This window comes from Cottoperca gobio, chromosome 9 (assembly GCF_900634415.1).
Source record: "Cottoperca gobio chromosome 9, fCotGob3.1, whole genome shotgun sequence".
In the NCBI taxonomy this organism is placed as follows: domain Eukaryota; kingdom Metazoa; phylum Chordata; class Actinopteri; order Perciformes; family Bovichtidae; genus Cottoperca; species Cottoperca gobio.
This window is the reverse complement of record NC_041363.1, coordinates 20418137-20442846: the sequence shown is the minus strand read 5'-3', so window position 1 is coordinate 20442846 and position 24710 is coordinate 20418137. Positions and strand designations below refer to the sequence as shown.

Here is a 24710-nt window from a genome sequence, read left to right as displayed (position 1 = left end):
AAATACTGGAAACATACTACTGCATTTACATTTGCTTTTTCAGCTCAAAAAAGAAACATCTCAGCCTCTTTAGCCAGGAGATGTTGTGGCGCCGGTCTCTCGCTCACAGCACCACGTTCTGCGTTTGAGCTGCAGAAAATGCACGTAGGTGGTGAGAAGAGATTAGGAGTGTCTTGAATTGCCAGGAGGCAGAGAGTTAGTGTCCCAAAACTGAGTTTAAACCAGCCAATAAGTACTGAATGCTGGAAATCTAAGCTCCCTTTGATGTAATTGTGGAATTATTTATACAAAGAGTTTTGAACATTTTGTTGCAATAGGATGATGCTTACTACATCTTTTGGGTAGATAGACTTGGCAAAAGCATTTATCAGTCTTCACAGGTTTATACAATTTAATTCTTTATTCTTTAATTGCCATACCAGTAAAAAGCAATGAGCTTCTCCCAAAGTGTTTACATGTCTATCTGTCTATTAACGCTTGGGTAGGTAACGATGGGAAAGCCAGCAAGAGTAAGCTACATTTTAAAAATTATTCAATTGAAAAAAGAAAAAAGTGACTTTTCCAATGACTACCCTTAAATGTAAAAATAAATATAACAAAAATACATTACCGAACCTAGCTTTAACAGGTAAATGTACAGTTATAATATGAGTGCAATTAAACAATCTGCATCTCTAACTAACTAAGGGTAACTGTAATATACAGTGAAAATAGCAAACAATAACATTTAACTTGTATATTTATTTTCTTTACACTTTTGAGCAGAAGTTGTTATAAACCACACACGCTTACAGTCTTAAAAATTGGCTTTGTTGAATCATCAAAAAAATGATACACTTCTACTAATTGATAGAAGTTATTTTTTTGTAAACCCTACAAAAAACAAACTATAAAAAATATACAATTGCCTTTGAAACTCCACCATAGACATGTCACATGTCTGTTTCTTGTCACCTTGAGTTGTTATGGGCCTAACACACGTCAACTGATTGTTGGACACGGCTCAATCAGGTTGAGTTGGGTACAACCATTTATTTTTAAACACTGCTCAAAATAGGCTCTAACCAAATGAAAATATAAAGATGAAGACATTTTTACCTAACAGTCATTTCTAAATGACTGTGTATTCCTATTGGCTATATATACACAGCTTCTGTATATTTGTACTCTGATATATTTTTCTGTCTTTCCCCACACAAGCCATTCAAATCTCTCAAGCATCAATTCTGCATAGTAAACATTGAGAGAGTCAGCAACTGTAGCATTCCCGTGGAGTCAGACAACAGTGAGATGATTGATGTTGCATGTTATTGATGCCTAAAATAGAAATAGCTAAACAAATATACACATACAGTATATTGAAATGGAAACAACTAAAGCTTCCCGGTCCCTGTAGGGAAGTTATTGTTTAGCAGCTTGTAGAAAAAGCATTTTGACGCATTTTTCCATTGTAATGAAGGTCACTATCAGAAAACAGATTACTGATAATGATTGTTTTGTGTGTCCTTTTCCACATTTTTCCAGCCCGATAGGCTCCACAGGGTTCCAAATGGCAGCACAAGCCATTGCAAGAATGAATAACGGTTTTGTCATTCCCAGAGGGGGAGGAAATAGGAAAAGTATTTAATTTCTTTTGTCTTGACATTAATCAGTTGCTGAATGCCTCAAGGTGAACACTGGTAATCAAAAGGAAATAACTGGCATGACATTCATCTTTTTTGTGTGAAACCTTGGGGAAACAAAAACAGATTTAAAAAAAATACTCTGCAAGCTGACGCCAATGAAACGGTGACCTGATGATCAATGGAGGTCAGAAAAATGAAGTTTCACATGAACACTTAAATCACAATGGAAGAAGAAGAGGCACTTGTCAGTTTCTACATGGTGGTGGTGGAGCTCCAAAGTTAGGAGCCAGATTTATCCCAGAATCCTCTGTGGGATCAGTGACTCATAGTAACTTTATTACTCAACTGCAGGGTTCAGAAAGAGCTCTATTGCATCAGTCCGTGAAGGGCTCTCACTGAAGTTCTGCATATCGCCTGTCCGTTCACCCTGGGACGATCTCCCTTCTTTGCAAAAGCTTAATGGCTTTTCATTTAAAAATATATCTCGATGCTGCTTTAAAGGAATAAACCAAGGTTTGACATGGTTCTAAATATCACTCGAAACCCATGGCATGAGCCTGACAGAAAATGAGAACATGTTTCAAAAATACTCAAGATTATACCTAAAATCTATGTGAACCCTCAGAGGAAGTTGCTCAAACACAGCTGCTCAAATAAAATGGGAAATCAAGCATGTTTTCCTCTCTACCATACCTAAATAAGCCGATATGCTGCAGTACCAGGGGTAATCTAATTTATTAATGGAAGGGAGCAAATTAGAGTGCAAATAAAAGTTTGTTCTGGGATCTCCAAATCCATAAACAGCATTGGAGATGGAGAAGCAAATGTTCACATGGGAGGACAACAAAATTCATGCAGGAAAACACTGAACGTTAAATTACTAATTGCTTGATTGTTTGCCAGTCAGGTGCATAATGTGTATTTGTGTGCAGATAGTGGATGTGCAAATGTTGCAAAGAAATCCTAAGATTGAGTTTCACTTTAAATCATTAAAAGGCAGCACGTTGTTTCAGCACCTTCTATAAATCCTCCTCTCTCTCCTGGGCATCTGAGCACAACAGATCATTATCATTTCCAAATAAGGTGCTGACCACATTTGCACTATGCGACTAAGTTAATCATCAAGGGGACCGTCTGTATTGTTTGCCAATCAACATCAATGTGGACTGCCCAGGCTGCATAAAAATGACTGGTTTGTGATCCATACATGCAGCAAGCTCTCCGAATCGGCAGTACCATAATTTGTATCAGTGCATATTGCGTCATCAGATCACATTGTTTTCAACAGGGACATTAGCAGTCACATCAGGCTACACTATGATTTCCCATAGAGAGCGAGTGATTAAAAGGACTGGTTCTCACAGCAGCGGAGACATTTGGAGACATTTCTCATCCATTACTGATGAGCCTGTTTAGCCTGCATAGATGAAACCAGGGATCTGAGCTTATTAATAATGTATTCTTTAAATTTCACATTTCAGTAAGGGCAGAGTTAGAGTTGTTTAAATAAGATTGTTTTCATCCACAGTAATTAATAGTAAAGAAAAGGAATGGAAGTTCAGAGTGATCAATTGCATTGCATTTCTCTATACTAAAGACACAAGGCTTCATGTGTGCTTGCTCCACAATTCTAAAATGTACTGTGTACTGTGGGCACATACTCATGGACTGTACAAACAGTTCAGCTGTCATATTTTTTTTAAATGTGCCTTGTTTAGGTGTAAAAATGTGTATGAATCACTGGACTCGAGCTAAACTTGAATGGAACTTGGAGAGCGCACACCTCCGCCAAGGCAAATGAATCAGAATCAGAATCAGAATCAGTGCATGGTGCATCAGTGCATGGTGCATTCACATACTCCTCGGATGGTCCCATTTCCTGAGTTGGGAATTTGATGTTCAAACTTCGGTTTGTTCATGAGCTTTTATTCGTAATGTGTAAGCAACATGGACGCTACAAAGGAAATGTGCTGTATTTTATTGCTTAGAGCGTTTAAACAACACGTTGATATCTGTTTCCGAGTTGTTGTTCCGATTTGAGGTGTTCAAATTTTTTAGTCGGGTAAAGAGTTTTTCTGTAATCCTGCTGACAAACAGTCAAACAAACTGAGCCGAAAACATGACCCTACTATGCGGAGGTAACTACAACTCTTATGTTACACTAAAGTATTGGTAATCTTAACCATAAACCCCAACCCTAGACCAGATAGAACCCTCAATTGACAAGTGACAAAACGGCCCTCAAAATGCAGGCTTTTCCTCATAAGACTGTCCATTTTGAGGACATTTACTCCACACAATGAAACAAAAGACTATCCACCCAAGACACAAGAGAACAACAGCAGTATGTCAACAAACAGTTCCAATAGGACTCCACACAGCCAAACACTAAAGCAGCTCATCTCCAGCCACTTTCCGCTTTGAAATCATCAATCACTGGAACAACATGCCTGTCCAGTTCAGGCTGCCACTCCCTGACACCCTGTGCTCCTTCAGGCACGTTCAAAGCTCGGGAGATGAAGAGTAATCAACAGACTTCCAGGAAAGCAAACAATTTTATATTTCCTGCCAGGAAGAGATGTCATTCAAGTCGACCCCTAGGTCAAGGCAGTTTGCTTACGCGAGTGAGGATCTGGGGACCTATTTAATGCCATCAGTGATGTGCTTGAGAGGAGCAGATGGACTACTCGCTGCTGAATGCTCATGCCAGCTGCCAGAAGTTTCAACTTGTATTTGTTCTTATCATTGGTTATTTATTTATGTTTTATTTATTTTGTGTGTGTGGGGTTTTTTTGACAGCAGGAAGAGCTTTGGTGTTTTTCTTTTACAGGTGATGGGACAGCTTCAGTATAGAGTTGTTTCAACAACCCTTTTGAGCAGCGCGGTTACTGGAGGCAAGACAAACTAAAGTCTATGTTCAATTAACTAATTTCTCTTTAAGTTGATGACTTAGACTCTTTGTTGTATTTTAACAGAATACTCCATACTCTCCGTTTCCTGTAGTAGGTTTGAGACTGCCAAGACTACCAATGTTGATGTGCCCTTGAATACAGTATAAAACAGTGTTTAATGTCATTATTAACCTAATTAAGCAGGAAGGTAAAATGTTGTTGTATGTTAAATTTTCCAAATTCTGTCAAAGTCTGAGTCTCTAAGTGCACTGATTGAGCTAAAATACTGTAGAGTGATTCTAATGGTTAATGTTTTGTTTGTATTATTTTGTCTACATTAAGTAAGAAAATGTTGGGGAAAATTAAGACCTCACCAATGGTGTTTCAAGTTTGGCTTCAAAAAAGCAATGCAACAAATTAACAGGAGAGTAAAGGAAACTGTCAATCGAGAGCAGCCTATACACACACACACACACACACACACACACACACACACACACACACACACACACACACACACACACACACACACTCCTGAGAAGAAGTCTAATCAGCCCAAATAAATGCAAAACACCTGTGTTAGCTATACTAGTTAGCTAGCTATCTGTAGCAAATAGCATACTCCTGCTTCCTGTTTGAAAGGGCACTATTAGTTGTTGCAAATGTTAATGGTATCAAAATTACGATAATATTAAACATGCTTGATTCTATCGGAACATCAAGAGGACAAAAAGACTGACTTAAGACAGCTCCGACTGAGTTATGACAACCTTACACCAAAGGATCGAGATCACGGGAACTCCAGCAAAACTCTTGTGATTTTATGACGTCATTGTGATATCACATGAAAAGTTTGTTGTAAGGCCTTCATTAGGGTTGCGGTCATACAAGCAAGTGGCTTTTTAAAAATCTGATCAAAAGTCGTTGCAAAACCCTAGCAACAGTGTTTTTTTCCGAGGCACTGTAACTTCCTATTTGTACAAAAGGCTGAAAGGTGCTCTTGCAGCTACCTAATGAGATCTATTTGGAAAAATGTCTTACCCTTTATAAAGCTCTTAATTGAAAGCTTAAGGTCACTGCAAGCAAAAGGCTACGATTAGTCAATTTCATGAGCAGTTGGTAATATCTCAAATGTAGGGAGCCTGGATCTCAACATTTAGAGAGACGTGACCCTCTGTCTGGCTGTGGCCATCAACCAGTCAGGTCCCTCTGCAGGGAGGGCTAACATCCCACAACTGCAGAATCAGAGGCTGAGCAGCTCTGTGCTGCAGAGGTGTCAGGCTGTGGTGCAGGAGGCGGTCAAACAAGGTAACGACTGAAGGATTACAGACTGACTACAGATAGAAGGCTTTTTACCTTCCTTACTTGTGCTTCCTTCACAAATTCAAAATGTACAGTGGTCCTTACACAACCTCACTTATATGCATCCATAATATTGTAATGGAAACTTCTGTCCCTCAAATAATGACACCGCACCACTCCTTATAAAAGCCAGCAGCTGAAATGTTGATTTTTCTCTCTGGGCTGGAGCACAGAAGATTCTATGAAAGATCAAGATTCTATGAAAAACAATTTTTTTTTGCAATATTGCTGGAAGTGCTTCGTTGATCAGACAACTTGCAACCACTATGTGACGAGGCAAAGTAATTGTGATTGAAAGTAAGTTGACAGAGTTTGTCAACTGCAAATGCATTTGTCATCGTCACCTGTAATTCAGAGCAGACATTGGTTTGTAATTTCATTGATTTTATAGAAGTCTATGAGAAAATTACCCTACTTCTCACTTGATTTATTACCTCTGTAAATGTTTTCCGAATGAGTTTACCATCTCAATTGCTAGATTCATGTCTTGTTCAATACAGACTGATGTTCATTTAGAAGATTATGGTCCCATGAAGAAAGAAAGGGCGATAAAGAAGGGTATGCTGTAGAGCGTGACTGCCTTGTGATTGACAGCTACCACAGTGTTTTCCAGTTTACTGTTGTCCGTGTTATCATTTTCCAACTTTGACCCTTTCATTCTTAAAATTTCTATACCATTATTCATGAAATAAATACAAACATTTAATCATGTATACATTCAAGTTGAATTCCGTTGATGTTGCGTTTCTTCTCTCCATCAGCCTGACTGAGCAGCATTAGAGGAAGCTTTTTTCCCCCCCAACCTTTCCTTCTATTAACTGTTACATCATTATTGCAGTCTCGAGACATCTGGCAATCACGCCACAATGACTTATAGACATACGAGTGGTGTCACTGTTTTTTTTATAAATCTTAGCGCTATAACTTTCCATCACTGCCTGCCAGATTCCAGTGTGTCATGTTTCTGTCTGTCTCTGCAATTGTCTTCAGTGGCATTATCATTCACGTCATGGTCATGGACCTAAGCCAAGAGCTTGATTGGATCAGGAGTCACAGAACTTCCAGTTTTAATTGAATTGAAGCTGCTCTCCCCAGGAGTCTACCAATGACCGGTGGGTAGAAAATACCAAGTAGAGCATTATGTATATGAATGTGATGGTTAGGGTGCATTAACTGGAGGCTTTAAAGAGGTTAATAGCCAGTGAATATCAATACATTATTCTTTTTTCTTTGACATTTTCGTGGTCAGAATACAAGTGGCTTGATTTCAGTCTGTCTAAGAGAATACACAAAAACCATTAATATTTGGAAACTATACGGCCTGAATAAAGATAAATGCGGCTCTATGAGATGGAAGTTGAGCCCTCTTCTGATCAGGAATTTTAATCTCTGTATGTTGATTGTCAAAAACGATCTGCTTTTTAATCCCTTTGTTGTGCTGGGCTTCACATGAAGAATTATCAGGCTGAAAAATAGTTATTAGGTTGTTTTTTTCAAAAGCCTGGCATCACTCTTCTGCCATATTTCCCTCAACTGTTTGTCAGCTGGGAGGTAGCTCGATCATCCTGCTAACTATCACAGCTAAAACATGTTTTCCCATAAGCGCCTGTGAAGAATTCTCAGAAGCTCAGTGACTTCCGCTTCTGCTGTTGTTCCCCCCAACAAACTTGGAGGTGCTGCTGTTTAATGGAAGGGCCCAAATGAGCCTTCATATTTATATTTATAATTTCTTCAACATTTATTTTGAGAACAAAAGAAAGAATAATTCAAAATTCACAAATGGCAGGAGATCTTGTGACGACCCTTGTTAGTCTGGCTGCATATCTAACTTGACTCTCTTGCAGTTACGGAGGAGCTGGAAGGGAGTGTCTGCTGGTACCTGCCATCTGGGCGGGGCCTGCAGAAGCCATAAAGAACAGCCCATTTCTAATCAAGGTCTCTCACAGCTGGCCTCTCTCTCAGCTGGCCTGCTGCAGCCTTGTTACCTTTGTTTGGTTTGTTGCACCTTACAACACACAATACACCATATTTTCACCCATCCACACACCACTGATGACCTACCTGGTTACACATCCCATTAGTTGCTTTGTCATGCTTATTTTTGTTAGTTAAATAAACCTTTTTTGATTGCTATAACTGTGTGTGGCCTCCCTCTTTGTTGCCAGGCGGTAACAATCTAGACTTCTAACGTCATATAGAATATGCAATATGAGGTTTGAGCACTTCATAAAGGGATGAAAAAAGAAATCAAAAACAACAAGTTAGATTATGTGATGCCATACTCTGTGTGACGTATAATTTATGACAGATTTGAGATTTTAGACCTTCCTTTGCTCCTTCTATCATAACAAACCCGCAATATTAACAATTTCTAAAGAATCAAAGTAAATCAAGTATGCTAGTTTTTGGCAGCCTTGCTAGCTTTCTTCTACTCTACTGTAGGCTACAGGAGAGCTTCAAATAAGTGCATGGCACTGAAACTGAAAAGAAGAAACTGATTTGCAAAACTTTACAACAAAAGAGAAATACTATGTTTAAAAAAGAAAAAATCTTTCTCTTCTATTTACAGTAGGCTAGTTCGTATGTAACCAAGTAGTTTTGTTCTGGGATTTTCTGTTTCTGTTTCTAGCAGCTTTAATCGTGTTGTTGAGCTATGTCTTTAAAACATTAAATCTTTGAGCGTATTAATGAATAAATAAAATGCAACACATTTTAAGCAAAATGGAAACATATCTTACTCCAGTGTGGCTGCAGTTATCTTCTAATCTAGCCAGGTCTCTTGCCAGCAAACATAGTCCATTCATCCATCCAGCACTAGATGGTAATATAATATCATTTAACTACACTATAAAAGCCATCCATCTGCCTGTCAAACCCCTTGTCCTTGGTGAATTTTACAAGTAGGAGTTATTACTGTAACACTTAATGAGTGGGAAACAAGGCCCATCTGAAACACAGTTAAATCCAAGAGTATTATACAAGGACACTGAATACATACAATCTGAAAGATGCTTTAGCTGTGGTGGAGCCTGTGATGCTGCAGTTTAAGGACAATTAAAACAATGTGTGATGAGTGCAAAACTTAAAATGCTAGTTCAGCTAACCCCTGTTGGTTACATCACCCTCCCATTGCAGGTCACATGTCAAGAGTGCAATGAGTGCAAAACTTAAAAGCATCCCATATCCTATGTTAAATTAAATCCGGTGACTATGTAGTCACCATTTGCCGAGATAAAATTCTGGTTTTGTTTATGGTCACTGGCAGCACAGCTGATGAATGAAAAGCAAAATACTGCCTACAAACGGTGACCAAGCATTTCATCCAAAGAAACCTGGGCTTTTGTCCCTTTTGGCTTCCTTAGTCATGAAATGATCCCAGACTAGCCAGGTTGGTAAACACAAACATGCTATGGTGGAATCACTCACATTACATTTCATGATTTCTAGACTGAATTCCAAACTGTTCTCAAGTATCTCTGTTACCTTATTTAGTAGACATGTCAATAATTCAAGGTTTGTGAGACAACAACCACTCTGACTCAAGGTGAGCATAGCTCAACCTATAAACAGATGACAAAAACATCGTACTTGAGCAGGTGTGAATTTGTTTAGCCATTTACAGTATCTGATGATCAAAGGGTCTGTCATTGAGTAAGAAGGTGGGGGTTAACCACCTCTCTCAAGGACACTTCAGTTTGACACTTGATGGATTTACAATAATCTTGTCTGTTGCAAGGACTTAGCACATGAACCATCTTTTTTTCATCACCTATATATATCATCCTGCTTCAGGCCGGGGCTCTCAACCACAGGATATGGATCAAGACCAAATGGAGAGCCCATCTTTTAAAGCAAGACTATGGTGTCAGTATAGATACTGCTACGCAACTGAATTAGTTTGCCTACTTTAGACTCTTCTCAACTTATACTACTGTTTCACTGCTACCTTTTAGCATGCCACAGAAACATTTCAGTGGTTTTACTATTAAAATAAAACAATGAGAAAACACTGTACTGTACAGTTCCTCAAAAGGAGACATGTTTGTTGTTTCCTGCTTGTGTGATCCCACTCTTGACATGTGACCTGCAATGGGAGGGTGATGTAACCAACAGGGGTTAGCTGAACTAGCATTTAACTAGCAGGCTAATAACTAGGATGTTTACTGCTGGCTGACCACGACTGGCTGTGCATGCTATTCTTTCAGTGTTGACTTATAGACCACACTGGCTGGGTTTAACAACAGTAGATATGTTACAATGGACACGTTTCAGTTGTAATTAAATATTGAAAATGTAATTGGTCTTTTCATCCACTGAACTTTGTTAGCTTTGTTAGCTGTTCACAATCATTACATACAAATTGATTACAATGAGTACATATATTTAAATTATAGTGCATTCATTTAGCTAGGTATAAGAACAGAGTAAGAGAACAGCCTAAAAAATCGACACGACTGAATAGACATAGGGTCGTGTCTAGATGTTAACCCTATTTTTGCAAACACTCTTACGAGACTCACTGCCCAATGACCTACCGTAACCTTAACCATTCAAAGTCAAAGCCTCAACCATCTCGCAAAGGTTTTGCAAATCTAGGGTTACCGTCTCGCCAAGACCCTGTAGAGACAGTGTTCTTAAGTCAGAGGAGTCATGTGACTGTTTTGGCAGCGCATTGAAGTTTCTCAACATCTTCCCAGATCCATATTCTTCATGTTTTTTTTGTTTTTTATCTGTCTTCCCATAATGTAAATGTTCTATTGTTATGTCTGTCTATTATGTAGATGTGATATCTATTGCAGGTCTCCCTTCTCCCCCCTCTCATCAACTTGTTTGTTATTGTATTGTTTATCCTTATTTAAACTGAGGGTCTAGGGATGCTGTATGCTGTACATATTGTAAAACCCTCTGAGGCCAATGTGTTGTTTTCCAGATTAAGATTGACTTGACCAAACTAATAAACAGTAAACAACCATCCTGACCTTTGGGAATATAACATTACATTACAGATGGAGTCTACTGTACAGCTCATTTTCCTGTACAATGCAAGAGCTTTTAAAAAGATAAGAAACCCAGCTCCCCAAGTGAAACAAACCTCTCATGCAAAGAGCAAATTCAAGTAACATGCAAACGGCTCTATTAATTAAAAATCAGAAACTGAATAAAACCACCTTAATGTGGTTTGCTCTGAAGGCAGTAATTTCTCCTGTGTCATCAAGTTCTGCAGATGTAATACTGTTGCTCCTTGATAAAATATTCATCTGCTCTGTATGGTGAGGCCATTTAAACCAACAGGAGAAGTGACTTGCTCTGCCATTCCTCCTCACCCAGGTAATCAGACCCAAATTGAAAATATCCAGCCTCCAATTTCATTCTGACTATTAATATTCCCTGTCTGCCAGTATGATGTCACATTTACTATGGACCCTGCTGGCTATAAAGGTGGTGATAATATAAGTGGCTTAGGAATGAGATTTGAATTTTATTGCCCAATATCATTTAGAGTCAAATTGGGCAATATGTATTCGGTACCCCTAAAAGGAACTTCCTCACATTCTGATTTGTGTGGGGAAGCAGTTGGGTCATAGGAATGGCATCAAATAATGGAGCCATACATGTGTTCCCATCAACTATCATGTTGCCATGTCTCTGCAAATGCCTGATCCTGTTCTATCAGCCATATCTGGGGAAATGAGTAAGAAAGATTGAACAATGTCCCAGAGGATTTAGCGGCAGGCTCGCAGTTTGACTCAGTTTCCTTCAGTTGCTAATAGAAACAGGTTATGGGGGAAATAGCAGGGGGCTTGAGAGGTGGGTCAGTTGTGGATGTTTGACTGGTTTAATGAGTTTCTTTACTAACGTAGAGGATTCAGTTAAAAGGACCCGTTCACCCAAATTACAATAATCTTTTTCCTCACCTGTAGTTTGCTTGCACAGTTAAAAACAACATGATGAATGACACACACAAATGTAATAACATGTTTGTGTAGGAATAGACCAGTATCCCTAGAAACTACATCCACATTGGAGGATTCTGCTCCTCATGATTTACGTACTCTGCCAACTTTCCAACAGACCTGCAATTATTAACAATCACATTTTCATTGACAATAAGAAGTAAGTAATTAAGATCTCTTCCTAACCTAACCACAACGTCGCCAAGTGCAGATATTGTAGAAAGTTGGAGGTTTAAAAATATACGTTAAATGCCAAAGCGATTGAATGTTTGTTGTCCGGCCGTCGCCCGAGTGACGCAGCAGAGCAGACAGCTAGCGGTTAGCGACCTGTGAGGGCACCCACTTGTCACTCAGCGGCCATGCCCTTAATTATGCATAACATTAGGCCCACATATAATTTAAGCGAGCGAGTAATATAAAAAGTTATCATAAAAAGGGAAATTAATTACACAGATTAGTTTAGTTTAGTACCTGTCTGTAAACATGTCTATTTCTGCTGTTAAGTTGGGCATTTTAACACGGGGGTCTATGGGGGTGTTGCTTTTGGAGCCAGCTTCAAGTGGTCATTCGAGGATCTGCAGGTTTTTTGCCACTTTTGCGTTGGGCTTATACAAAAGCTCCCCACCAGATACAAAAAGTTTACATCATGAGTGGGTTAAAGAAACTTTAAAGAAACTAAACAAAACAAACAGAAAAAAGTACCCAAGCAACGTTTTTTTTTCCTGATTTAAAATATATAAAAGATATTTTGACCATAAAAGGTGAATAGAATATTAATTGTAGTTCACACAGCAATGAAATAAAGACAATTATTGTATGTATAAAGTTTAAGGATAAAACATGAGTTGTCTGTGACAAATCTTTAGAAAAAACAGCTCACAAATACATTGTTTTCATTTAAAAGCAGTTGGGAGCTGTAGCCTTGAGCAAACATTACTCAAACAGGAATAAATAGTGCTTTTTATATATTATAGTGCTATTGGGGTTATTTTCGGCTCACTGATGTGTTTTAATAATTTTTTTGATAACAATGTTGATCTATGGCACAGAGAAATAAAGTATTTATCAATGAAACTGAACTACAATAGTTTGTGAGGGTTACAGCTCTTTGTTTAACCACCTGAGACTGAGGGGACGGGAACACTTCCAGGCTCTTGGCAGGGCCAGCGAGCTCTCCAACATGAGGGATTACTGAAATAAGGGATGAGGATGTAACTGTGATGCCTTTGATATTTCTTCCTGCTGGTGCTTAGCACAGCCTCGTCAAGTCACATTTTATGATTACCTCTGAGCTGCACCCAATCATAATTAAGGTGACGACAGTCTCACCGGAGCCAGGCTGACGACAAGCTAGCCTGCTGTATTGTACGATGTGAAAAAGAAAACTTGATCAGAAGTTGCAGGTGCACATTTTTCAAAGGATACTAAAAAGCATGAGGAAAACAATATGTTTAGCAAAATAGAGAACATTATGTCCCCAGAATATTGGAGTCTATTATTCAGCACACTCCACCAAAGACAGGCAATTTGATGAGTGCAAGGTTCTGCTTCAGATGTAACCACTGTGTCTCCAGAGGGAATTTCTATTCCGTCTTTCACCACCAGCTGGTTATTCTTCTTCCTCTCTAACAATATAGTTCATACTTATTAAACAGGAGCTCGATGGGGCAGCATCTCCTGTCAGACTAGTGTCACTTTGAGAGAGATATAAGCTCGACATCACGACTGTTATTTCTCTTTTGATATATTATAAAATTACATTTTGAAAGTAAAAAGGTCTAAAAATATATTTTTTAGAAATGTCTGGAATTGTAGGAGGGGAGAAATTCAATTTGATATGGGGCAGAATGAGCCTGACTAGTTTTGTTTCATTTTAACGGTATTTTCCGACAACAATGACCATTTCCCAAACATGCAATATTTTTCTGCAGCGTGCACTCGGCGTGGGAGGTGGTGGTAAAATGCCTTTTGTGGCAGTGATCCACATTTTAACCTAGAAGAAGAAGGTGTTTTCCAGCTTCCAATTCGAGCATGGCGGTGAAAAAGGAAACTGAATGTCCCAGTTATTTAAATTCAATAACACTCAATGACAGTGTTTACTGCAGTCTAGTTTGTTGATTTCTTGTGCCGCAGTAAAGCTATTATTTCTTCCTTTTATTTAGGTATTAAACAGGTGTTGCAAAATGTGCTTAAAAATGTGCCCTGATTTCTGTTGACCATAAAGAATATTAGTTGGAGGAGACAAAATATTGAAGGATGATCCGAGTAGCATTTAAAGCAAATCAATACATGACAATAAGATTAATTAGGATTCCTTGGTGTAATTACTGCCAACTAATGAGAACAAGGTTGAGAGGATCATCCGTGTACCTGAATCCTGCAGCTTTAAGAGCTAGTGTTTCACACAAGGTCCGTCTGCATGCATTTGTTTTTTTCTCTTTGGCTTAAGAAGAAAAACATGTTGGAAGTGACTCTTCCATGAGCACTTCACTTGTCTCTACATCTGCCATTATAAGGCAGCGTTATCTCTAAAGACTAGTCAAAAAGACAAACCATCACTACGTACTTTTTCCTGATGTGGGCTGTAAATCACAGCCTATGGAGTGTAAAGTAATCTTGGAAATCTGATATGATAAAAGCAGCATTTTCTCAATGGTGGAGAAGCCAAACTGACTGTGATCGTTCAGCTAAACCCAGTAAATGTTTGCGCGGTTGTTTTTTGATGGTGATTACTAGTTCTAAAGTGTACACATGATAAGTGGTCAGAGGTGGAAACACGGGAACTGATAGCCACAGAAAGCAGTAATAATAAGCATAAGCAATAAACATACACGTATGTTTCATGCCAAATTAATATGTCACAACTTTCAGATATACCTTTTTATGATAACTACATACTGTACATAGTACTCACAATATATGTGTAAGTGTGTATGTATTGTGTGTATCTTCATGTTGTTTTCTCAAGACTCAAGCATGTTCTTGTTGAGGATATACATTTACTATGCTATGTAATAATAATAATAATAATAATAATAATAATAATAATAATAATAATAATAATAATAATAATAATAATAATAATAATAATAATAATAATAATATGCTTTATTTGTATAGCACCTTTCATACAAGAATTGCAGCACAAAGTGCTTCACAGCAAAAACATAAAAATTAGTACAAGAATAGACAGAATAAGAGCATTTACAGTACAATGATCACAGTGTTGATGTAAATGAGTCTGAAGTACCATTATAAAAATAGTATAAAATAGCTGGGAAACCACATTCATGACACCATTCTTGTAAATGTTTTAAACTATCAGAGCCATATTTTGAACGCATGAGATCAACAATGGGCCCCTGTGGCCTTTCAACTGGTTTACTCCCTTTGCTACACATTCTTCAGAGTCTTCCCGTTTCATAAACAAACCCCAGTTTGTTAAGTTTTATGAAATCTATCGGTTAAAGACAGTTTTTCTACAATAATGTTCTTTAATCTTTCACTTTTCCACTAATTGTGTAAAGAACATGCAAACACATTTATCAGAACCTCTTGTTCCCATGGTAAAACAGTCTATTTGATCTCAGGCTTTTCAAAAATACACACTCTGAAATGTATGGAAGTTACCTTTACACATTCAATGTTAAACCAGTTATAGCAAAAGTGAACAGTACAGAATGAAAACATTTAAATTAGTTTAAAGTGGCATAGAGTAGCAGCATTACATTTTTTATAAAGAAATCCCCATTAAAAGGTTAAAGTAAAGAGATAAATAGCTGAATTAAAATAGTCTTTACAGAATAAAAGCATTTAGTAAAATATATATTGAAAGGCTAATAGTAAAGAGATAAAATAGCAGCTTTAATAAAAGCATTTAAATAAGTTTAGTAGGCTGTTTTGTTGAAATGTAAGTTATTTTATCAAGTTGCCTCTCGCAAAATGCTCTCTGTAGGCAGTGATGCAGTGTTTATGTCTAGGACTTGTATTGTGAAAGGGACAACACGACCTGGAGGCAGACAGCAATGCATAGTGAAAGTGAGGCTTTTAGGAAATCAATCTTAATGCTAATGGCGTCTTTATTCTACAGCCATTACATTGTGAAATCAACATCGACTTCATAATGACATGTTAAAGAAAGATATTGTCTATTGCCACTTTAATTACAGGAAGTGGTTGTCACACCACTACAAAGTATTTCACAACTGGACCACCATCGACCTCTCCATCCTGGAGCAGACTGATTAAAACAGTGTCATCAGCAAACTTTAGGAGATCCCTGTCATTGTAGTTACTCCTACAGGTATTTGTATATAGAATATATGATAATGGGGACAGGACACACCCCTGCTTCCGGGATAGAGCACCATTAGCCCTGAACTGCCTAGGGCCTGCATCAAGATTAAAAGTGGACAGTTGTTTATTAGTTAAACTGTTTGCTTGAATTGCATTTAAAGCTCAACGTTCCTTTGAGATGCCTGTACAGACACTAGAAGCACCAAACATCAATGTGGTGTCAGTTTCTTTCACTCCACAAGGTCACACTGGTAAAATAAAAGACACGTGTAGCATTTTTAATTAAGGTTAAAGGGTAACACGATCATGTGAGACCTTTCATGTGCTTGAAAGGGTTCACCAGTTTCCAGGTCTGAACTCTAATCAATAGATAGATGTAAGAGTTCATATTTTTTCCACACGTTTCTTCTTTGCAGATGTATGTGACCTAACTTTTATCTTTTGTGCACCCGCTTCCACATAGTAGTGGTAAGCATACATTACATCCTCCACCGTGAGCGTTTTCCATGGACATTGCAGCAACCACTGCAGCTTGTTGTTTCCTGAATGTAAAGTAGAGCGGAATAAGCATGCATGTTGAATCACATAAAGTGTGACTCTCACATGACCAGCTTGTTATAGTGCACCACACTATAAATAATTTGTCACCAGCAAAGAAATAATAGAGCACCAGATACTGGCTGTAAGCTCGTTGTGAAAATAAGTGTGACATCTGTAGTGATTACATTTTCTATCAGAGGGAAAAAGAGGTGAAGACAATAAAATCTGAATTCCATGTTGACAAGACCTGGAGTTATACATTTTCAAATAACATATCATCATATTCAAGTGTGGACAGGCATGACCTTTATTCTACTGCCAGAGTCTTTCCTGGCCGGGACATGAGTAGCATGATAATCTGTTCTTATTGGACTTTGCAGCACTGTCAAATGTTCCCCATCCCTGTTTTCAGTCGCGGACTGCCACTGTGTGGTCATAAATATTTAACACAATTCTGCTGCAGTCAGGTTTACACTCCTTCACTTTACAAGCCTTAAGAAATGTGATTCCTGCGCCCCACTCATCAAACTGTAATGGTAATATTATATACTGTAGCAAGAGTTTAAAGTAGGTCTCACATTGTTTATTTCCGTAAACAAAAGAGCAGGTTGCTCTATAGACCTACCTGGGGAAACACTAATCTTGTCTAATGGGCAAATACAATGTAATCTACCCTGGTAAAAAAAAATGATGTTCTACCAACACTGCAGCCTCCATCATGTATCATCATTAAAGAAGAAAGAAAATAATTGAAGCACTTTAACACTGTTTGATAAAAGCAGCTACTGTCTTGTATATCTGAGGCCAGTTTGTTGTTAGGTGGTGTATGTTGTTGTGTTTCCATGTCGCTCCACGGCAATTTGGCGCCAGGTTTCGACATTTAAAGTGGGACGAAAATTGTGTTTTTCATCCTTTTACAACCTCAACAGAAAATGCACGGGCTTGTTTCTAGAGCTGTCACCACACCAGCGATCATAAGTCATACAGGAAGATATGGCACAGATACGTTTTTAGTGGCCTCAAAAGACACAATACAATGCAGTCACAATACATATATATTGACACTACCCATTGTTTACAAAATATAAAACCTTTTTATTTCTCGGAAACGTTTTTAAATTTTATTTTCAAAAATAAATTGTGTACAAAATAACTGTTATTTTGTGTGTTTTTTCAACAGTTGACAACATAATGCTTGACACAACTTTGACTTAGTGTGTAGGATTACTGTCCATCAGTAACAATAACTAGATTATTTTGTAGAATTACATTTCTTTAATATAGATTCATTTTTTTTTTTTATTGATTGAGAATCTTAAAAGATACAAATGTTGATTCTGACATGAATAGATGTACAGTATTCCCCCACCACTAATAAACTGTATTTAAATGCTCACAATGCCAAATAACAGACTCACATTCATTCTCTGGTAGTTGCAGAGAGGCATTCTGGCAAACAAAGCATACAACGCAGTTTTAGTAATAAAACAAACAATTCTGTAAATTAGAATGCTTTAGATATACCAAAGTGTAAGGTAATTCAAATTTGACTTTTACTTTAATGATACATTTCATGGTTGTGTGACATGGGCAGCACACTGCGGTGGTAGGGCAGCCCATATACGGGGCTCATCCCTGCCTCACGGAGGCTCTCCTCCTTGCCAAACTGACGCAGATAGAAGAGCAGGGTGAGCTTTCGGGTCATGGTCCTGAGCGCAAGGAAGGACGCCAGGATCTGGGCGAGCAGGAAGAGGAGGTAGAGGGAGTTGACGGCTCTCTCTAGAGGCATGATGATAATTCCTTCATCGGTCAGGAAGAACAGCAGCACTGGCAGCTGGAACATGAAAGACAGGAGCCAGAAGGCTGCCAGCTCTGGCACCTGATGACAGGGAGGGAGGAGGAAAGAGAGAGATTTGTGTTGGTGGATGGAGGCGATGCAAAGATAGAGCAGTCAGGCATCAAATGCTTCGGTTGCATCCACATGACAGCACGGACACACACCTGCACACACACACACAAACTCAATAGACAGTTGTAGCGAAGAGGTGATTGTTTACACACGCAGGCAGAATACTTAAGCAGTCACTTCCTCCAAATGTGTTATTCTGGAGACAAGTCCATGATAAAAGAGCTCTGCGTTGCACTTCAGAGAGGATGTTGGTTTGAATTACCTTTTCTTTAAGGTTGCCAATGTAGCCCAGATAAAGTCTGACCACTTCAATGACTGTGAGGAGGATCATCCCGGTTATGAGCAGAGCCTGGTAGTACCCGGGAAGATAATAGAACTGGAAATAAAGCAGAGCTGGAATGTCAGGAAGGTATGAAAACATATTTTTTACTTGCAGTTCAAAGACTTCAAACAGTGAACTAACACAGCTAAACACACTTATAAAAGTATGCTGTGATTATAACATCTTTCAAATGATTCTGAGAGCATTAGTTTGGCTTTAGCGAAAGAACCACTACCACTAGACAGCACCAAAGTTTTCTAATTTGACACAATGGATCTAAACTAATTAAATGTAACACAACTTCTGCTACTTCTGAATACATTTAAGTATCCCCACTAAATATTATTGTAAACTATATAATAAATATTCTTTTGAACACATCCATAATGTAATATTGTGTTCTCATTCTAATTAAAGATATCTACAATTAATTTCTCATTAGTCAACATGTTAACTCCTGATATCAACAATTCATTTATTTCTTCTAGTGGAAATGTTCATTGTAGATATTTGTGATTTAATAACAAGTAGTCAACTTTTACTATTGACCTCTATTCAAACTTAATTACAGAAATCTATAATTCTATCATCAAGTCGACTTGTTCATTATGTAATGTTGACTAATTGCAGTTATAATTGATAATGAGCTACATATTAATCCCTGTGACTGTAAACCCAGAACAGACTAGAACTAAATGGAAACATATAACTGAACATATCTTTTTTCTGTGCTTTGATCAAAGGACACACAACTGAAAACAACTAAAATCATAAGGGATCTTAAAAAAGTCAGTGAGTCAATTGAATGACTCCAATTTAAAAAGGATTTATCTAAAGTTTTTGTTATGAATAATATCGCTACCCGACGACCTAACTAACCTTCACTTCCAACATGAAAACAGCAGCAAACCACCAACAGGGAAAATAAAACATGTTGAAGTACAGCAGCATCTGCAGGGGAAGATGAGAAACCAGCTCGTTCACCACTGCAAGACAAATTACAACACAATATAAACACTCATCACATCCACCATTCACATTTATGAACACACAATTGTAAAATATTTTTTTCTTTGCACAATACACATTGTAGCCGACAGTTGCATGGAATACGATGTTCCGCAGTTTAGATTTCATGGGTATGCTTTGACTGTATTGCAGACACCATGAAAGTATAGAACACAGGTTTACAGACGGTAGACAAAACAATGTTAACAAATGAAAAGCATTGCATGACTTCATCACAGGTGCCAGTATGCAGCATTAGTCAGCTGTGGATGAGGTCAGGAAATCAAAACTTTATAGTTTTGTTTCGTATCGGCATAAGACAAGTTAGAAAAAGTAAAAAAAAAAAAAAACATTAATAATTGCATTTATTATTATTCTATAAAAACAAGTACTTTAATGTCAAGAGGAACAGTATTAAAAATAATGACAACATTATGACTTCTTTCTGTAAAGTTTTGTAAAACCAGGATTCCGTCCAATGCTAACCAATGCTAACCAATGCTAACCAATGCTAACTCAGTTAAAGTTAGTTGTTGTGTAGTGTTCACATACATTTGTCTACTCCTTACAGTTAGTTATGTGGTATCAGAATTTGTTTTAGTTACACATAATTACATATTTTCCATGTACCTTATCACTGTAGTATGTTGTAATGTATTATAATATGTTGTTGTACATTGCACAGCATTAAACTAAACTTGTTGTGAAAGCAGTGACCAACCAGAGGCGTCCTCCTGCTCCCTGCTGTAGTCGCTGTCCGCTGTCCTGTTGTTGGTGAACACAGAGCCTCCCATATAGGCCAGACCCATCTGCAGGTTCTCGGGAACAGGTGAGTAAAACACAGGCATTGTGGGTAGAGCTGGTGAGCATGGCCGAGCCAAGGAGTCAGGAAGCGTAACGGTCCAAAACTGTGTCTGTGTTCCAGTGTTGACTGCCAACCCCTGTTGTTTTAAGTTACACAAGTAGACAAATGCATGAAGGCACAAACACAAATGGACACACACTGGCAGACTTCACTGCTAATCAGATTATAGTGCGGGAGGCGGGTCGAGGATTAGTCTGAGACGACAGCATGGCAGTTTGTTAGTAAGTAAGTGAGTAAGTGGCCGTTCAACATTTTTATTTAAGCTTTACAGAGATACAATAAGGACTGACCTAAAAAACTGAGAATTTATGTTTACTAAAAAATAAGGACATTTCCCCTTTTACACACAACTATATTTGTTCTCCTATAAAAATATGTTAATACAATTCTATGGTAATATTATTTTCTACTTTTACTGAGTTAAATCTTCTAAGCAACATCAGTCCTGTTCATCACTGACAGATATTCCTTCTTTTTCAGAAATGTAACCCTTTAAATGTCAGTCTGTTAACATATTATCACTGTTGTTTCTTAATGAAAGAATAACAGCACAAAAATGAATTATTTTCTGCATACTAAATGCTAGGGGCAGTCTAGAATATGTCAATGATTAGCAACAATATCCATTTTCATGCATTTAATTCTTTTGTGCAGGAAAACAAGAAAATAGCATGTATTTGCCCCATAGGGCAAACGTGATAAAATGGATCAATCTTGTCGAATATAGTATATATAATATATAAAACTACAATTTTGAAGCCAGATTTAAAAAAAAATAGAATGCATGATTTCATAATGTAATGACTGCGGGATTAAAACATTTTGTTTTAATGGATTTCAATGGGGACGTTTTTATTCCTTAAGGGTCTGAGTGTCTGTAATTTTGCTAAAAACATTATTATAGACTTATTATAGGGGCTGGAGTTCAACTTCCAAAATAAAATTAAAAAGTCATATGCACTAACACAACCAACATGAAAAAGAAATGTGAAACTAAAAAGCAATACTGTTCCAAGTTAATATAAAGGTTAATTATATGCCATTCCAGGTGTAAGTAGCCGACATAAAAAGGAGACATCCGGCACATTAAACGCATTGATCCACTCAAACATTTTGAAGCTTTTTATTGAAAGTATATAAACAGAGTGACACAGCAATGACTAACACGCTGCACACCGCACCCAGTCAGCGAGTTCTCAGAATGGTGCCTGGCTTATCGTTTTGGCCTTGGGGCCCCACTCGTCATTAATGTGACCGGGGTGCAGCGGCAGAGTTCGGCCACAAGGTGTCATCACAGCTCGTCCCTGGGGGGGAGCAGGGGGAAATGCTGGAACTCCTCTGGCACCTCTTCCCCTTTCTGGGACCTCTTGTAGAAACCTAGTGAGTCCAGCAGGCTGCTGATCTCGTCTGCCTTCATTTCCTTCACGGGAACAGTCTGACGTGTGGGGAGGGAAACACACATGCACACATGCACACATGCACACATGGTTAAAGGCTTGGAAGTAATGGAGTATAAATTAGATGTATGCAGAGAAGCATGTGTTTGCAGACTTACAGTATGTTCGGATTCATGTTAGTTTATACTGAGACATTCATTCAGATTTACCAAACTTGTTCAGTCACTGCTGATAAAGAGATCTCTCCTGCTCGTTTATTTTCATTTATTTCTTCAATAATTTAGTCTCTGAAATACATTACAGCCTCAAAGGACGCCCACATTATGAAACAAGAAATGAAAACAAGAAACATTAGACCAGGAATGTGCAGAAAGAAAAACTCCTACATAAATGTGGGGAAATAAAAGGTAAAGGAAAGAAAGAAAGCAGTTAAGTGTGCGAGCAGTTTACTTTTAAATCAATTTTTGTGAATGTCGAAGAGGCTAACTCTAAATAAATTCATTAGTATGTGTTTCAGTGGAGAGTTGTATTGTCTCACGCCGGCCTAAATGCATTTCATGCGCTTTTTCTACACTAACAAAGAGTTAAAATCTGTGTGAAACTGAACAGTTCAGGGCATAACAATGTTCAAGTTCATACAAACTATGCTGTTTCTGTACAGAAAATATTGAAACCCTAATTTATATACATTCTTAGTCCTTCTCTTTCTCGCCATCTGTTTGTTTTCCGTGTAACTGTCTCGCTCTTTCAAACACATTCGGTCTGTGTGACTCGGTATCTGCCAGAGGATCTGAGTCTTTAAACTTCCCTGCATGAATCTGTCTTGACATCCTGGAGCTGCCTAGATAAAGCCCCATGTGTATAAGACCCCTGAACTCACCTTTACAACCTCGTCCTTTTCGTTATAGAATATCAGACGGGGATTCTTCTCCTCCGATGAATCGTATTCCAGGTTGTGGCTACACAGGGAAGAACGGATCAAGGGAAACAACAGGTCGGCAGTCTTGGGAAAAAAAAAGCACGTCCATCTGTTTTGCTATTTTTAGGCTCAACTCAACATGATTTCAACTTGGAAGAGTTTTGAAAAGCTGGCACTGAACTTGGCATCTAGCTAGAAACATTGTTTTAGTTCATGAAGGAGGTCATGAGAAAATCATTATTGTTTTGTTTTTTTCAAAAGGTCAGCTCTTAACAAACAGCTTTGAAGAACAGAAAAACATAAGGATACTATAAAGCCGAGCGCTCCAGAAGAAAACGATGGAGCTCGGGCATTTTCTTTATGCCTCATCCGACCACACTGGGAGCCTGCGGGGACGACAACAGACAGTTGTAAAAACAGTCTGACAAACAGCATTGTGCACGCTTCTTTCTTTGATCAAAGGTGCCAGAGATACATTTCAGACTTTCTTGTCTCTGCACTGATATCACAAAATCCTGAACATCCCAGGGACATGAAAATAAATCTAGATTGAAGTTTAAGGTGAGACAACCTGGGTGAAAACTGATTTTGTCGCTATTTTGCTTCCATATAATGTCTTCTTATAGACTAGAAGAAATAAAAACATCCAAAATATAAATTTTGATGTGTTTATTTTGCTACACTTTGCAGATTTCTCCTAAATTCACAGAAAGTTAGCATTAGATTATGCCTAATTTGCATATTTAGCCATAACATTTCAGAAAACTCTGGACCGATATCATAAAATCCATAACATTTGAATGACATGGCAAGATATCCTGATGAAAGTATAAAGTTAAAATCACAAGAAGGATTTCTGTCTGTACTCACCAGCAGTTTAGCTCTGGCGATGTCAAGCTTTTCTTCAACCGCTGTGTCGTTGTTAGTGTCTAATGCCCCGACAGCAAGGGCAAGAGTGAGCACCAAGAAGGCCCACATTTTTCTTTTTATGACAAATTAGTTTACCTGAGTGCTTTTGCCTAAGTTATTACCAACAATACCTAACCCTTTAATCCTCTAGGACAGTTACTCAGGGTGGACAAGACCATGACACATTCCTATAGGGGAGCAGTGCCCTCCTGTGTCTGATTGTTCTTAATGTTTCTTCTTGTTTTTCTATCACACATTCTTTAAAATCTGAGAAATGGGTCACTAGTTAGCCGTATTGTTATCCAGCTGGAGACTTAGTTTTTAGGGTGTTTTGGATTTTCCAGAGGCCTACAGAGGCCCCCATCTTTATAGTTTATAGTTTCTTCCACATCAGATGTTACTGGGAATCCACAGAAACCTCAGAACATCTGCGCTCTTATCACTTTTTCCCATACAGTTAACTCGCAGGTGGTTGATGGCCACTCAGAGCCGGCCACACTCTCATAGCTGCTGGAGAGCAAGTTAGAGCTAAACTGGTTTTGTACAGGTGTCCTTAAGGAAAGGAAACATGACTTGTTTGTCCCTTCGATTAAAGAAATATTATTTAGAAACTCATTTGACTTGCGAACTAAAGAGAAAAGTATTTTGAATGTCAGGGGACAGTTTCCCTATTTACTGAGGGAACATTTCAAACTCAAACTTAAACTCATAGA

At 38.1% G+C, this 24710-nt stretch overlaps 2 protein-coding genes across 2 annotated transcripts; both read right to left on the bottom strand.

Annotated features, from left to right (window-relative positions):
- Positions 1 to 18226: 18226 nt before the first annotated feature.
- LOC115013844 (transmembrane protein 17A) lies at positions 18227 to 21034 on the bottom strand. The gene is made up of 4 exons (XM_029440380.1): positions 20629 to 21034; positions 19779 to 19885; positions 18840 to 18953; positions 18227 to 18547 (listed from the first exon to the last, which is right to left on the bottom strand). Exons 1-4 carry the CDS (start codon positions 20753 to 20755, stop codon positions 18227 to 18229), a joined length of 669 nt encoding a protein of 222 aa, XP_029296240.1. The 5' UTR covers positions 20756 to 21034.
- Positions 21035 to 21896: 862 nt separating this feature from the next.
- selenoe (selenoprotein e) lies at positions 21897 to 24710 on the bottom strand. Its single transcript, XM_029440209.1, has 4 exons — positions 23959 to 24710; positions 23398 to 23474; positions 23050 to 23128; positions 21897 to 22207 (listed from the first exon to the last, which is right to left on the bottom strand). The coding sequence occupies exons 1-4, from the start codon at positions 24064 to 24066 to the stop codon at positions 22064 to 22066; spliced, it is 408 nt and encodes a 135-aa protein (XP_029296069.1). The 5' UTR covers positions 24067 to 24710; the 3' UTR covers positions 21897 to 22063.

Bases quoted from the DNA above. Each gene is read 5' to 3' on its own strand.
- LOC115013844 (XM_029440380.1), bottom strand. From the start codon at position 20,755: ATGCCTGTGTTTTACTCACCTGTTCCCGAGAACCTGCAGATGGGTCTG. The intron at 19,886-20,628 runs GTTGGTCACTGC...TTTGTCTTGCAG, and splicing joins GGAGCAGGAGGACGCCTCTG to TGGTGAACGAGCTGGTTTCT. The intron at 18,548-18,839 runs GTAATTCAAACC...CCCTGTCATCAG, and splicing joins TTGGCAACCTTAAAGAAAAG to GTGCCAGAGCTGGCAGCCTT.